The sequence below is a fragment of the Equus caballus genome, chromosome 14, assembly GCF_041296265.1.
Source record: "Equus caballus isolate H_3958 breed thoroughbred chromosome 14, TB-T2T, whole genome shotgun sequence".
Classification (NCBI taxonomy): domain Eukaryota; kingdom Metazoa; phylum Chordata; class Mammalia; order Perissodactyla; family Equidae; genus Equus; species Equus caballus.
The window spans coordinates 46,977,914-46,992,302 of record NC_091697.1 but is presented as its reverse complement, the minus strand read 5'-3'; the positions used below and the strand labels follow the sequence as shown (position 1 = coordinate 46,992,302).

General features: G+C 35.2%; 1 protein-coding gene across 10 annotated transcripts in view; it reads left to right on the top strand.

The window, feature by feature from the left end:
- The window catches only part of TCERG1 (transcription elongation regulator 1), a 62,012-nt gene that overhangs the window by 40,379 nt on the left and 7,244 nt on the right, over positions 1-14,389 (top strand). For all 10 annotated transcript variants that reach the window (XR_011425056.1, XR_011425055.1, XR_011425054.1 and 7 more), the window contains 3 exons: positions 5,344-5,462; positions 9,837-9,987; positions 14,110-14,274. Coding sequence is in view for 5 of the 10 variants with exons in the window: in XM_001503892.6 (XP_001503942.2) it covers positions 5,344-5,462; positions 9,837-9,987; positions 14,110-14,274 (435 nt within the window). In the remaining 5 variants the exon portion in view is untranslated. The remainder of the gene's footprint in view (positions 1-5,343; positions 5,463-9,836; positions 9,988-14,109; positions 14,275-14,389) is intronic.

Here is a 14,389-nt window from a genome sequence, read left to right as displayed (position 1 = left end):
TTCCTGACTGTTGTGTGCTGTTGTACTTATATATGTGTGTGTATTGTGGATGGACAACACTTGAAGACATGTTTATGTCTCACACACGCTACACACACAAAATCCGCATCTAAGTGGCGTTTGTTAAAATGTCTTTTCATTATAAACTTAGAGAAATGGTGGATGCTTCAGGGTCTCTGGTGAACTAGAGTTGCCTTGTTACTGAGTTACCATTCTCATGATGATTCAGTGACACATATCATCTCATGGTGATTGCTTCTTCCTCTAAAGCATTACACACTTCCAACTTACATAATTTCTGAGTTACCTGGATCACCCCGTCACTGATCTCTGTAAAATGGTGAGTATGTTGAACCACTTACTGCAGTGCTGTTGAGCTACCAGATTTCGTTTGGTAACAGTAGTATCCATCTTCCGTAATTTAATGGTTGGAATAATTCTCTACATAGGTTGTTGCGTTATGTACGTAGGTCTAAACATAGACTTTTTATGAAGAGAGGAAATTTACGGTGCCAGACATGTATTTTAGTCCTTGTAATAGAAAGACATGACTTACCAAATATATTTACACCTGCATTTCAAGCACAGTAATCTTTTTCTTTTAATTTTAAATTTGTGTGATGGTCTCATTCTCACCTGAGTTGATGGCCCTATCAACACCTATAAATTAGCCTTCGTTCTTTTCCTCACTGCACCTTTCAAGTCTGTCAGCAAAATCTACCTCCAAAAACTTTTGTAAATCCAACCTCTTATTCAGCATTTCCCCCAGTAACACTCTAAAAGCCCTCATGACAGATTCTCATCATCTGTGTAGCCCCTGATTGATTTCCTTGCATCCTTCCATTCTCGCTCCTGTGCAGTCACTTCTTTTTCCTCACAGCAGCCAGATTAATTTTGAAGTTTAATTGACAAATGAAGGCAGTGTTTCCTTGCTTAAAAACTGTGCAGTGCTTCCCGGGTCATTTAGGATAAAATTGAAACTATTTTTCATGATTCTACACGCAGTCATGCCTGCATACTTCTTGAAACTGTTTGCTCACATTTATTCATCCTAGCCGCACTGGCCTTGATTGTGCCTTGAACAAGCCAGGCACCTTCTACTTGGTATTCCTGCTACCTGGAATGTTTTTCTCCGGGTGTTTGCAGAGCTGGCTCTTACCATTTCATTCAGGTACTTGTCCAGATGCCTTTCGATCAGCCTATCTCTTTGCTTTCTTTACTTTCTTCGTAGCACTCATAGTTGTAATTATCTAAAATTATCTTGTTTATCATCTTTCTCCTACTGCAGAGTATAAATTCTGTGAGGGCAGAAACTTAGTCTTGTGCGTTGCTCTATGTGTAGTTCCTGAAACAATGCTTAACCAAAATATCCCTGAAGACTTACTTTAGAACTCTTATGACTTATTCTTCATGGCACTGAGCGTTATAGTTCCTGAATGAGTAAAATTACAAGTATATATTGAAAACTAAAATTCTTTCCTAATTTTGGAGCCATTTTGTAAGCTGATGGTGCTAACTCCTTAACACTTAAAAAGAGAAAAGTATCAAGTATTATTCTATGTATTGGAATTTTTTTTTTAATTTAAAGATTGGCACCTGTGCTAACATCTGTTGCCAATCTTCTCTCTCTTTTTTTTTTTTTTTTTTTTTTTTTTACTTCTCCCCAAAGCACCTCCCGCCCCAACCAGGTACGTAGTTGTATATTCTAGTTGTGAGTGCCTCTGGTTGTGCTATAGGGGACGCCACCTCAGCATGGCCTGATGAGCGGTGCCATGTCTGCGCCCAGGATCCAAACCAGCGAAACCCTGGGCCGCCGAAGCAGAGTGCACATTCTTAACCACTTGGCGACGGGGCCGACCCATAGTCTATTTTAAATAAAAACTCTACTTAAAGGTTCTCATTCATTGAAAATGCCCCATCTAAAATTATATCTCTTTCAGTTCTTTTTCTGGTTATCTGTAGATTCACATATTTCACATCACTATAAAAGATGTGTTTTATATAATCATAGCTGAAAATTTTAACTTAGGAGTTTCCTTATTTAATCTTGTTTTTGATAAAAGGTTGCTTAAGGGATCAGAAATGTTTTAATTTGTTTTGACAAATTTAAAAATGAATAATATGGGGCTGGCCGGGTGAAGTAGTGGTTAAGTTCGTGCACTTCACTTCAGTGGTCTGGGGCTCAGGGGTTTGGATGCCGGGTGCAGACCTACACACTGCTGAACAAGCCATGCTCTGGTGGCGTCCCATATACAAAATAGAGGAAGATTGGCACAGATTTAGCTCACAGTCTTCCTCAAGCAAAAAGAGGAAGATTGGCAACAGATGTTAGCTCAGGGCCAATCCTCCTCACCAAAAAAAACAGTAAGAAAAGAAAAAAGTATATAATGAGAAAGGAGAGAGGGATTGGAAACAACTTCTTTCCCCCTCCCATCAGCATGCAGATACTTTCATGATTTGAAAATGACCTGCATGATTAGCAGCAGACTGGTGAGATAATTAAAGATATTTCTATACAGCTTTTAAAGATTGGTAGATATTCTGGACTGACCTGGAAAGATGTTTAAGGTATTTTAAAGAAAACATTTTTTGTTGTTTCACTTTTTCCAAAAATGTAAGTGCACATATTTAAAGAGCCAAATAGTTCTATAAGATATGTTAGGAAAAATATTAGACTGCTGCCCAGTTTTATCTTTCTGAAGTCATTTCTTCCAGAGCCTTCTGATTTGCTTCAGTCTGGACTGATTGCCCTCTACACCTGATGTACAGCTGTCACTTTTGAGGATGACAGCACTTTACCATCATCCTGGGGATTTCCTATGTCTCTGTTTTTTGCGGGGTGGGCAGCAGGGGAGTTGACCTGTTCATATATCGTAAGTCTTTTCTTTCTTGTTTTACTCCCTTTTGATGCATTCCTTCCCTGTAATAGCTTCTTGAGAGAATACCTATAGGAAATAAACTGTTGAGGCCTTACATATTTAAAACGTATTTATTGTACCCTTATTGGGAATTACTTGGTTGGCTAAGGAATTTGAAGTTGGAAATCTTTTTGCTTCTAGTTTTCGGTGTCGTTTTTGAAGCCATTCTGTTACCTGTTCCTTTGTATGTAGACTGACTGACTTTCCTTCCCTGTAAGAATGTAGGATCCTCCGTAGTCTTTAGTGTTCCGAAATTTCTTATGTACCCTGGTGGAAAGGCCTATTGTGCTGGGCACTCGGTGGCCCTTTCAATATGGAAACTCCTGCCTTTAGATTCTGGCAGATTTTCTTGCATTACTTTTTTTGATTTTTTTCCAGCTTTGTTCTTTATTTTTTCATTCTGGGACAGAGAATTTGCCCTTCTGGGGTGGTCCTCAAATTTTTCTTACCTTTCTCTCCTGTTTTCTTCCTCCGTCTTTTTAAACTGTCTGGATGACTTTCTCACCTTTATTGTCTAACCCTTAATTAGACTTTTCATTTCTTCCGTCATTTTTTAATATCCAGGAGTTCTTTTTTTGTTCTTTGAGGTTTTCTTGTTTTATAGTTTCAGTATCTTTTCCTAGTTCTATTAGATCATTTAGGATTTTTCTTGTTTTAAGTTTTTGTTTTCTTGCATAGTCTGTTTCTGTTAAGTTTTTTCTGTTTTGGTCTGTGTTTTTAATGTTGGAGAGTTCCTTAGATGTCTTGTTGACCCTGACTTCTCGTGATTAGGAATGAGGCACTAGAACACTGTTTGGGAGATCTTAGCATCTGGGTGGGCTCTCACGATTGTGGGCTTTATTGTAGAGCAGTGGTTCTCAACCAGAGGCAGTTTGGTTGTCACAGCTGAGGGGGTGCTGCTGTCGTCTAGTGGCTAGGGATGCTGCTAAACATTATCTAGCCCAAAACGTCGAAAGTGCTGAGGTTGCACTTAGGCTGGTTTGTTGAGAACCCCCTGAAGCAAATAATTTTTAGGCAGGTCAGATTCCTCATAAGGACTCTGACCTCCTGGCTGGAGGGTACAGTTCTTGAAGCTTTGGTTCTGAAAGAACTATGTTAGAATATTTGTTGTATAAATGTTTCCTTAATTCCCTCTGTTCTCAGTCGGGTATACCTCATTCCCAATTCATGTTCCCCGAGTCCAGAAACAGTGTTTTACTTTATAGAGCAGGGGTCAGTAAGTTTTTAACATAAAGGGTCAGATAAATATTTTAGCCTTTGTGGGCCAAATGGTCTCTGTCACAATTGTGTAACTCTGTTGTAGTTCAGAAGCGTCCATAGGTATCTGTAAAGGAGTAAACATGACTGTGTTCAAAGAAAGCTTTATTTATGGACACTGAAATTTGATTTCGTTTAATTTTCATGTGTCATGAAATTTTCTATTGTTTTTCTATCCAATCATTTAAAAATGTCAAAACTATTCTTGGGCTGTATAAAAACAGGCAGCAGGCTGGATTTGGCCAGCAGATCATGATTTTGTCAATTCTTCCTCTAGAGACTAACCGCTTGCCTTTTACTGAGGTTCAGAAGTGGCAGTGACCCAGATACATAAAGTTGGCGAGGAGGCGTCTAGTGATTGAACTGTTTCTTAAACAGCCATATTGTAGCTGTACTGTCCCCTCAATTCCATGGCTATCCGGTGCTACCAATTCCTTAACTGAGGATTCTCTAGTAAAAATAATTGGTTCCTTTGTTTTCTTTACTGATGGGTTAGGGTCAACTTTCTCATATCTGCTAAATCCTTTGCTGCTTGTCCATTTGCTTTTCAACTTCAGAGTTGCTGCTTCTCTTTTTCTCATTTTCCTGTTCTTGTTGGTTTGTGACTTAAAAAAAGAAATTCCTCTACTGTCATTTCATTGGTGTTTGAAGAAGGCAGGAAATAAGTGTGCATGTTCAGTACGTCATCTTGACTATATATTATTAAGAGGGGAAAAATACAGAATAGTTGTAAAGTATGATTACATTTTGGTGAAAATAGTGATGTCTTAAAGAGAAGCACAGAAATAAAATTAAACTATAGATGCCAGTACTGTTAATGTTGTGACTGATTTCTCTTAAACATTTCTAAATTGCTTGAGATTTTTTTAATAAACATGTATTCAGTTTGTGATTAGGGAAAATAAAAATTAAAGGGGCGTTTTAACTTTTTTCTGTTTAGGAAGCCTACATAGAGGACTGTGTGCTTGTGTATTACTGTCAACTGCAGCTTTAGAGTGAGACTTGCTGTAGATAATCTGCATATAATTGAGTTACCTATAATTAATTATAGGTATATATTATAGTTTGGGCAAAGATATTGACTTAGTATTTTTTTTGTAGATTCCATAATTTGGTACTTAGATTACCTGAAAGACTAATTTGTCAAATTGGTTTATTTTTGTGATAGGTATTTGATCAGTATGTAAAGACCAGGGCAGAGGAAGAACGCAGGGAAAAGAAAAACAAAATAATGCAAGCCAAGGAAGATTTTAAAAAAATGATGGAAGAAGCAAAATTTAATCCAAGGTATGTGGGTGATTACTGTCAAATATCAAAATATGTATATATTTTCTCCTAAGATCAGTTAAAAAAAATACATATGTATAAAATAGATATTTCTCATTTCAAAATTTTCTAAGTGTCTGGATTGTGGTTTTGTCTGATGCTTTCAATTGATTGTTGATATGTATTGAATATATGTAATGGGCTGAAGAAAATGAGACATTTTTAAACTTATGTGCCTAGCATTATAGCAACAATAGCATCAATTATTGGATATATTATGTGCGCTTAGATATATATATGAACTTACACCTATATGTGTACATATATGCCCCTAAACTACGTGTGTGTGGTCTCATTCAATCTTCAAAACAGCCAATATGATTTAGGTACTCATATCATACCTGTTTTACAGAGAAGGAAAGTAAGACATAGACAAATTGGGTAACTTGCCCAAGTGAATGTGGGATTTCAGCTAGATTCCAGTGTTACACAGAATAGTCCAGGGAGGGAGAATTAGTTCCTTATTTATGGCTTAGGTGTGGCAATGGTGGTATTAAGTTGTTCTCAGAACATGGAGAATTTCTAAAACTATAGGGTAGAATCATGGAGTCTCTGGGTTAAATGGCACTTTTTTTTTTTTTATGAAAGTTCATCTTGTTTAAACAGTTATTTCTGTCAGTGGAGGAAGAGTGATGATGTTTGAGAAAGTATATTCGGTATTATAATTTCATATTTGAAATGTGAAGAGAAGCCTGCTGTGGCATTAAGACTAATTTCGGAAAATAAAACTAATAAAAGTATTTGTGGCTGTGAAGAATGTAGTAATCTTCAATGGGTAATAGAGTTTCAGACTCTCCAGGGCGTCTTGGGGTTTTCCTTAATCAAACGGGTGAGTTTGTGGGTCAAAATAGTTGAGGCTGAGTTATAAAAGACATTCTGGGAGGCAGTTGGGGAAATTTGAGCATGGATTGGTATTACATGATATTCGAGAATTAGTAATTTTCTTGGGTTATTGTGGTTATGGAGGAAAAAGGATTTACTCTCAGGAGATGCATACTGAAGTATTTATAGATGAAGTCTCATGATGTCTACAGCTTATTTTCAAATGATTCCCGAATACATACCTATTTATTGAAACCCTTTATGAGTCTGGGAATAATTGAGATTCCAAAGAAGTTTCCCTCTTGTGGATTTGACGAATTAAGTCACAGTACCCTACTCGTCTTCTTTTGGGGCAGATAGAGTTGTTGCAGTGATGTGAAATATGCAGGTTACTTCAGAAAATAAAGCCATCAGGCACATAACTGGAAGTCCTAACACTCGGGGCATTGTGTTGTATTGCTGTATTGATACATTTAGTGCTAGCATAGAGATTAGGATCAATTTCACTAAGTAGCAGGAAACAAGGAGGAAAAACTTAAAATTGAGAAAATACTCTCCACTGACATAAATTTCTCTTTGACTTGAAACCTAATTTTCTCTTGAAAAGACCACAATCACAAAACTCTTTAGTAGAGTTTATAGATAGAAAGCACTGGAAGGCAAAGAATGACTGCGGAGAATTAACTTTAGTGTCTGTTTCTTTTATGCCTTTTTTCTTTTTTAATCGAAATTTCAGGCACCGCCCATAGGCAACTCCTGGTCACTATACTTTTCCCTATCCCCTACCACCAACGATTATCCACCCCTCATCCCCCAAGAGAAGGATTCTTATACCATGTCTGTGACCAAGGAGCAGTTTTTTTAAGAGATGAGTCATATAAAAAAATCTCCCTGGGAATCTAGTGCTAAAACTTCATTTTAGTCAGCTCTGGTAAAAAATATTAATTATTTTACCTATTATAAGTAATATAACTGTACAATAATTGAATTCTTACTTTACACATTGATTTTACATTTTAAAGTTTATTCTTTTATCGTAATAATTGCCTTTTCTAGCTTAAAATTATAAAGTAAGGTGCTTAATTTATCATGAAAAGAAAACAGATTAAATGTACTGCATGTGATCCCTTTTCTGGGATATGCATTTTTATTTTACCTTAATTTTATTATAGTTACATATCCATTGTTCAAACCAGGTTTGCAGTATATTCTGTTAAAAATGTTGAATTAACGAAATTAGACTGTGAGTAATAACAGTTGCATATAAAAAATTTATTAGAGTCTGGCTTTGGTTAGCAAAGCTTAAAAATAGCAAATATTAGCTGTGAGTGGTACTCCACATCTTCAGTTGATATTTTAAATTCTAAATTTTGAAGTTAACCAGTCAATTTTTTCTTTCTAATTAAAGTTGTAATATAATCTGTTTTAACACCTAAAGAATGTGTTTTATTTTTGCACAGTTAGGGCAAAATAGTTAAATAGTTTTTAAAAGGGAAAATAAGCTTTATTTTTCTCCTCTAAAAACATGCTAAATATGGGAGTGTTTATTATAAGGGTAAATTCCTATTATGTAATGTGAAAGCTTCAAATATTGAAACATATCCAAATATATGAAGGTTTTGTAAGTGCCTTTTATTCATGGAGAAACTTCTTTTTTTATGCCTCATTAGCCCTCTTAGACCTCATCTTTTTATTTAGCCTGCTTTGCATTTGCTGAACTTTTTGGATCTGTACATTGATGTTTTTCATAAAATTTGGAAAGTTTTCGGCCAGTATTTTTTCTGCCCTGATTTACTACTTTCTCTTTTAGGATTCTTGTTACACCTATATTAAAATGCTTGATATTATCTCACATGTCCCTGAGACTGTTCTCCTCCTCCCCTCAATCTTTTTTCTGTGTCCTCTTTTTTTTGTGTGAGGAACATTTGCCCTGAGGTAACATCTTTTGCCAATCCTCCTCTTTTTGCTTGAGGAAGACTGGCCCTGGGCTAACGTCAGTGGCATTCGTCCTCTATTTTGTATGTGAGTTGCTGCCACAGCATGGTTTGATGAGTGGTGCTAGGTCCATGCCTGGGATCTGAACCCGAGAACCCCGGGCTACTGAAATGGAGTGTGCAAACTTAACCACTACACGACTGGCCTGGCCCCTTCTGTGTCCTCTTTTGATTAGATAGTTGTTACTGATCTAACTTCAAGTCATTGACTCTCTATTCTGCTATTTCTCCTCTCATGTTAAGCCTATCCAGTGACTTTTTCCTTTCAAGTTTTGGGTTCTTTTTCCTATTTTCCATATTTCTGCTGAAACTCCCGTTTGTTCATTCTTTAAGACCATCTTTTTAATTCTTTGACCTATTTTTATTTAGTTCTTTCAGTATAATTATAATTGTTTTGAAGGATTTGTCTACCTAGAACAACATCTGGGCACCTTGGGTTCAGTTTCTATTGACTTCAAAATGTTTTTTTCTGTGGATCATGTTTCTTTGAACATTTAGTGATTTTTTTTTAAACTTTTTATTAAGATTATGATAGTTTACTGAATGTTTAGTGATTTTTAATTGAATATTGGAAATTGCGGGTAATAGGTAGAGACTCTGAAGTCTTATATTCCCCTGAAGAGAGTAGATTCTTGATTTAGTATGCCCTTCAATTAGAGGCTGATCACCTTAATTTTAGGTTTGATTTTATGCTTTGTTAGTGTGGACCTCAGGAAGTGGAAGGTATTTCTCTCAACTTCCCAACTTTGTCTCCCTTGTGGATCTTTTGTGGGCTTTGTTGTTGTAATACTGTTCTTTTCCCAGCACTACTCCGTCTCTAGTATCTCTTTTTTGCGGTTACCCATGTAGCAGCTTGGTACAGGAGTGGCCTTTCTCTGCTGTTGTACAGCTCAGTCTTGGCCTTCTACTCATGGGGACTCCTGTGTGGTATTCCTCTGGGGTGCTCTCTATAGTTTCTTCCTCTGGCATTTTAGCATCCAAACTCTGATCTCTGCTGTTTCTACCTCGTTGGGACCACTGTGCTGTGCTTGGACTCTAGCTCTTTTCACCCTGGGAAATTGTCCTAAGGGAGAGGGCAATGGCGCTTAACCTCATTCTTACTCTGCCTGTTGTCCACTGCTTGAAATTGGTTGCTTCATGTATTTTGTCCCAGTTTTATAGTTGCTTATGGAAGGAGAGCTGATTCAGTGAGATTTCACCACGCCTAGAAGCAAGACTCAGTCTCATCTAAGGGTAGAAATAGATGAGCTCTTAAGTCTCTTGAAGCAAACAAATTCTTTGCTCTCTGATGTGTATCCCCCCTAACACAATGCTGATAGTATACAAATCTCTAGCCACATTTTTATCCTTTAGCCCTTTTGACTCCTTTCTTTAGCTCATTGTTCACTGGCTAGGCAAATGTTGGTACTCAGTGTCTCTTTGGCACATACTGTTGCTGGAAAAATGGTATTTTCTGCTATATCTTTCTACCAGCAGAAATAGCTCTATCAAAGTTAGCACAATTGCCGTTTTGTTACAGAGCTACTTTTAGTGAATTTGCAGCCAAGCATGCTAAAGATTCAAGATTCAAAGCAATTGAAAAGATGAAAGATCGAGAAGCCTTGTTTAATGAATTTGTGGCAGCTGCAAGGAAGAAAGAGAAAGAAGATTCGAAGACCAGAGGTGAGAAGGTAAGATGGTTTTAGTTCCAGTGGTGTGATTGATGGGAGTGTGAATGGGAAGGGACTGAGCTGGTGCTGTGTTTCTAATCACGTAAATGGGCGTAAATAACGGGACCCACATTTACTGTTTAGCGTTTTAACTTAACATTTACACTTGTTTATATGTGTGTATTTTATTACTTTACTTCCATAATGCTTATTTCTAGTAGCTTCACTAAACTACATATGTTTGCTTTACATTTTATTAATATTAAGATGCCCAGTAAATCCAGAACTGGTTGTTAGGCCTTTCTGTCCACTGGTGCCTGCTAAGATTTCAAGATTCTCTATGATGGTAACATTTAAATCTCAAAAAGCTTCTTTATCTTTTTGCCCTCTAAAAGATAGCATTTTAGTGACTTTCTAATCTTTTAGTAAACATATCTTACATATAAATTATTGCTTATCACAACTAAAGGTCAGCTATTAAAGATTAATGAATTCCAAATGTCATTTGATAGCAGTGTCAGGAAGTGGAGAGGAGCACAGCACTGGGGAGGCAGACTGGTAGGGAGAAGGCACCAGTGGTGCGTGAACCATCAAAACATGCAGCTACTCTTTCTTAGTGTCCCTGTATGCTTTGTGAATGAAGAAAAACCCTCTGAAGCCTAATCGTTCTTGACATTTACAGTTACCTATTATTCCAGAAAGTTAAAATATTATATATTCTACTGAGAAATGTTGTTAAGGAAGTAAATATCACTCTTGTTGGGAGGAAGACTCTTTCATTGAAAATAGTCACAGTATTAGGTGAAATAACTTTTGTCAGAAATATCTGAAATTCCCTGATTGTCTGATTTATTGGGCTTCAAAGTAGATTTTTCCAGAATTATTTCACTATTAACTTTCTTTTGTAAATGATTATGCCTCTCAGAGGAAATATGCAAAATTGAGTTCTACATAAACATTTTATATATTGAATTAGAATCATCTTAATGAATTGTTTTTGCTACTTTTGACTTTTAGTAGTAACCTATTTGATTAAAGAAAACCAAGTAAAAATAAATGATTGATATTATGTGATTGCTTTTATACAAATTGAATGTTTTTCTCTTTGCATTTGTAACTAATGTTCTTTTTCTAAACATTTTCTTTTGTAACTATTTTGTGTATTCTGTTTTATAACAAGTGGATAGACTTGACAGTTTTGTGCTGTGCGGCCTGTCAATCAGTTCAGTCTGACAGCTGTCAATCACTGATACGCAAAGTATTATGGGATTTCCTAGTGAGGAAAGAATTGGTATCTCTCTGTGTGGTGACTTTAGCCTCCCGCAGTTCCGGTACTTTACATTTTTTAGTCTTTTTCCTTATGAAGTAATGAGAGTTGTGCCCAGAATGTGTTAATTAAAATAAGAAATTAAATAGACATTACATCTAAATCAACCTAATATGTTCAGATTTATTGTCTTTTTATTATAAAATTTTAATTCTCTACATTATAGATTTGGCTTTGTACCATTACTAAGTTAAAAAAAATAAAGCAGGAAATTACTAAAGTGAAACCTTCTCAGCCAATTTAAAGAATGCAAAATAAATTACTAACTAGGCTATGAAAGCAGAAATCTTTAAAGTAAGGGTTTAAATATAGTATATTTTATATTCACATTCTGAGAAGTTTCTGGTTAATGAAGTTTTATCACTTTATGACTTTCTCTGTATATTTATTCCTATGAAGCATATTGTCTACACTGTTTTCTTAAATCACATGTTAACTGTGTGTAATTGAATGGTGAAATCAGTACCAGTAGCATGTTGGCATATTGAAGTTTCTTCCTGTTCTTGTGATTCTCTAACTGGTCTTTATAACATTGAGATAACTGAATCAATAGCTGAACAGTAAGAGTTTAAAAGTAATTACTTGCTGGGTCAAAAACCTTCACAGAACATTGACTTCTGCTGAAATCCTTTTTTTTCTTCAGTAGGCATTTTCAGGCTAAGGGTATAATCATCATTTTCATGTATGTTTCACTGGTAATTTTCCGTTTTATAAAAAATGCTCCTAGAACACTGTTTATTTTTACTAGACTATTTAGTTTGCCAAAGTACCTACCCTCAAGTTTTCATTTATTTTACTACAATTTATTTATTATTGTAGCCAATTGTTATACAATTGTGATTCAGATAATTTACCTTTTGGAACAACCCTCTTGAAGTTGCACATAATGGAGTTAATCTTCTTATGAAGTTGACATTTTTCTCTCTTCCCTCTCTTAAATTTCCTGCTGAACAAGTTAAGTATTTTTGTTACATTAGGCCAAAGACCCTATGTCTCCATATTAAACTGAACAGCCTAGATGGTAAGATACTTGCATTTTTGGAGAGATGAAAATAGGGAAAATAGGGCTTTGAATTGCTGCTAATGGTAATTGACATTTTTTGACCTTTATGCAGTTGTTAAGTAATTTTTCTCATACAAACAGCAGCTTTGGTAAGCCATTTATAGCCTGTCATGGTACAGTGAAAGGAAGTAAAACTTATTTAAAGTTCACTTTGTTTATACATCACACATTTTTAAAACTTTTTGATAATCCTTACTATATAGGCTTTGTGTCTCATATTTGAAAATTGTTTTAATATAAATTCCTATGACTTAGAAAGATTCCTATTTGATAATAGCTTTCATGTTTTATTTAACATAAATTTTGTAAATTTGCCTTCTACTTTCACATACATCTAGGAATTTGGTGTTCATCATGCAGATACAAACTAGACAAGATGAACCAAAAAATTATGTTAAATCACTACATCAAGTAGTTTCTTTATCACTATCTGGAAATACTGGAGTATTTCTCATTAATCCAAACAAAGTCAAGAGCCAAGTTCAACAGTGGAGAAATCCACAGCTGGTTAGCTTTTGTCTTTTTAAAAATTCTCTAACGCAGAAATTCTGTTTCTTATAACCCTACAAGTGTTACCCAGAAAGGAGATCAACCTCTCTTTTAATCCCCTAATGGAGAATTAAAGTTTTTGGGGGAATGGGCAGAAGGAATGATTCACTTATTTTGTGCCCACACAGTTTAAATTGTGATTCCATTCCTGATTTCTCATTCCCTTGGTCAGGTAGGAAGGCAGCAGTTTTAATCCGTATAGGGAGGAGAGGTTCTTGACATGGCCAGAATCTTCTGGTGAAATAACTTTGGTTACCTTGGGTGACTTCCCTGGTAGAAGTAGAGTACAAAATGATCTAAATGAGACAGAATTTTAAAACAGGTCCTTAAAGATGCATGAAAATAAATGCCTCATTTATCTCTTTCTTCCCCTATTTAAAAAAATTAAAAATACAGTTTGGAAGAGGAGTTCTAAGTATTGTATATGTTGACGCTAAAGGATTAATGTTATTTAATACCTTTGATATAATGTTACTAACTTAGTACTTGATTTGTTAAGAGTACTATTTTGTTAACACTTACCTTCTTAGTTATATAATGTTAAAGGCATAAATTTATTGGCTAAAAAGTACAGAAAATCTGAATATAGTTTTCTTAGTGATGATTAATTATGACCGTAGAAATATATAACTTTCTTATATATAAGGGTACAAACATTGTTCTTTTTTTAACCAAAATATAAAAATTTATCCTATTTTTTTTGTTTTTAGACATTTGACAGTATAGTTTCAGGTTGTAATGTATAAGACTTGCTATTTGTGCTTTACTATTTCTAAATTCCCCTATCTAACAAACAAGAATTTTATTTATATACTTTTTAAAATAAATCATTCTTACCATCTGGATATTATAGTATTTTACTGTCAGTTCATAAGCCTGAATCTTAGCCAAAAATAAATGCAAATTCATGTTCCTTATAAAACATGGCAGATCTGAGATCATCATTGGAGAATATGATTTATCTTGAATTTGGTAGATTTTAAATGAGAACCTATGTGTGTGTTGATTTTTATATTTCCCATAAAAGAGCAATTCTGATACTCTTTTTTACTAAAATTTATTCCGCTCTGAGTGTATTTAAAAAGTTATTATTCTCATCTTTAAGGTAAGTGAGCTTTTTTTCTAGTTGTAAACATTTAGATATCAAGAATTTCTCATGGGCACATTGTTTTCCTCCCAACCTACTACCTGTTCTGAAATACAGATTAAATCGGATTTCTTTGAACTATTATCTAATCATCACTTGGACAGTCAGTCTCGATGGAGCAAAGTAAAAGACAAAGTAGAAAGTGATCCACGTTACAAAGCTGTGGATAGTTCATCAATGAGAGAAGACCTTTTCAAACAGTACATTGAAAAAATAGCCAAGGTAACCATTGTGTTTACTTGTACTGTAACCATGAAATAATAAAATCCTTAATTGCACTATAAAGGTAATTGCTGGTGTTTGGGGTCTGGAGTTTTCCTTGTTGGTATTCTTAATA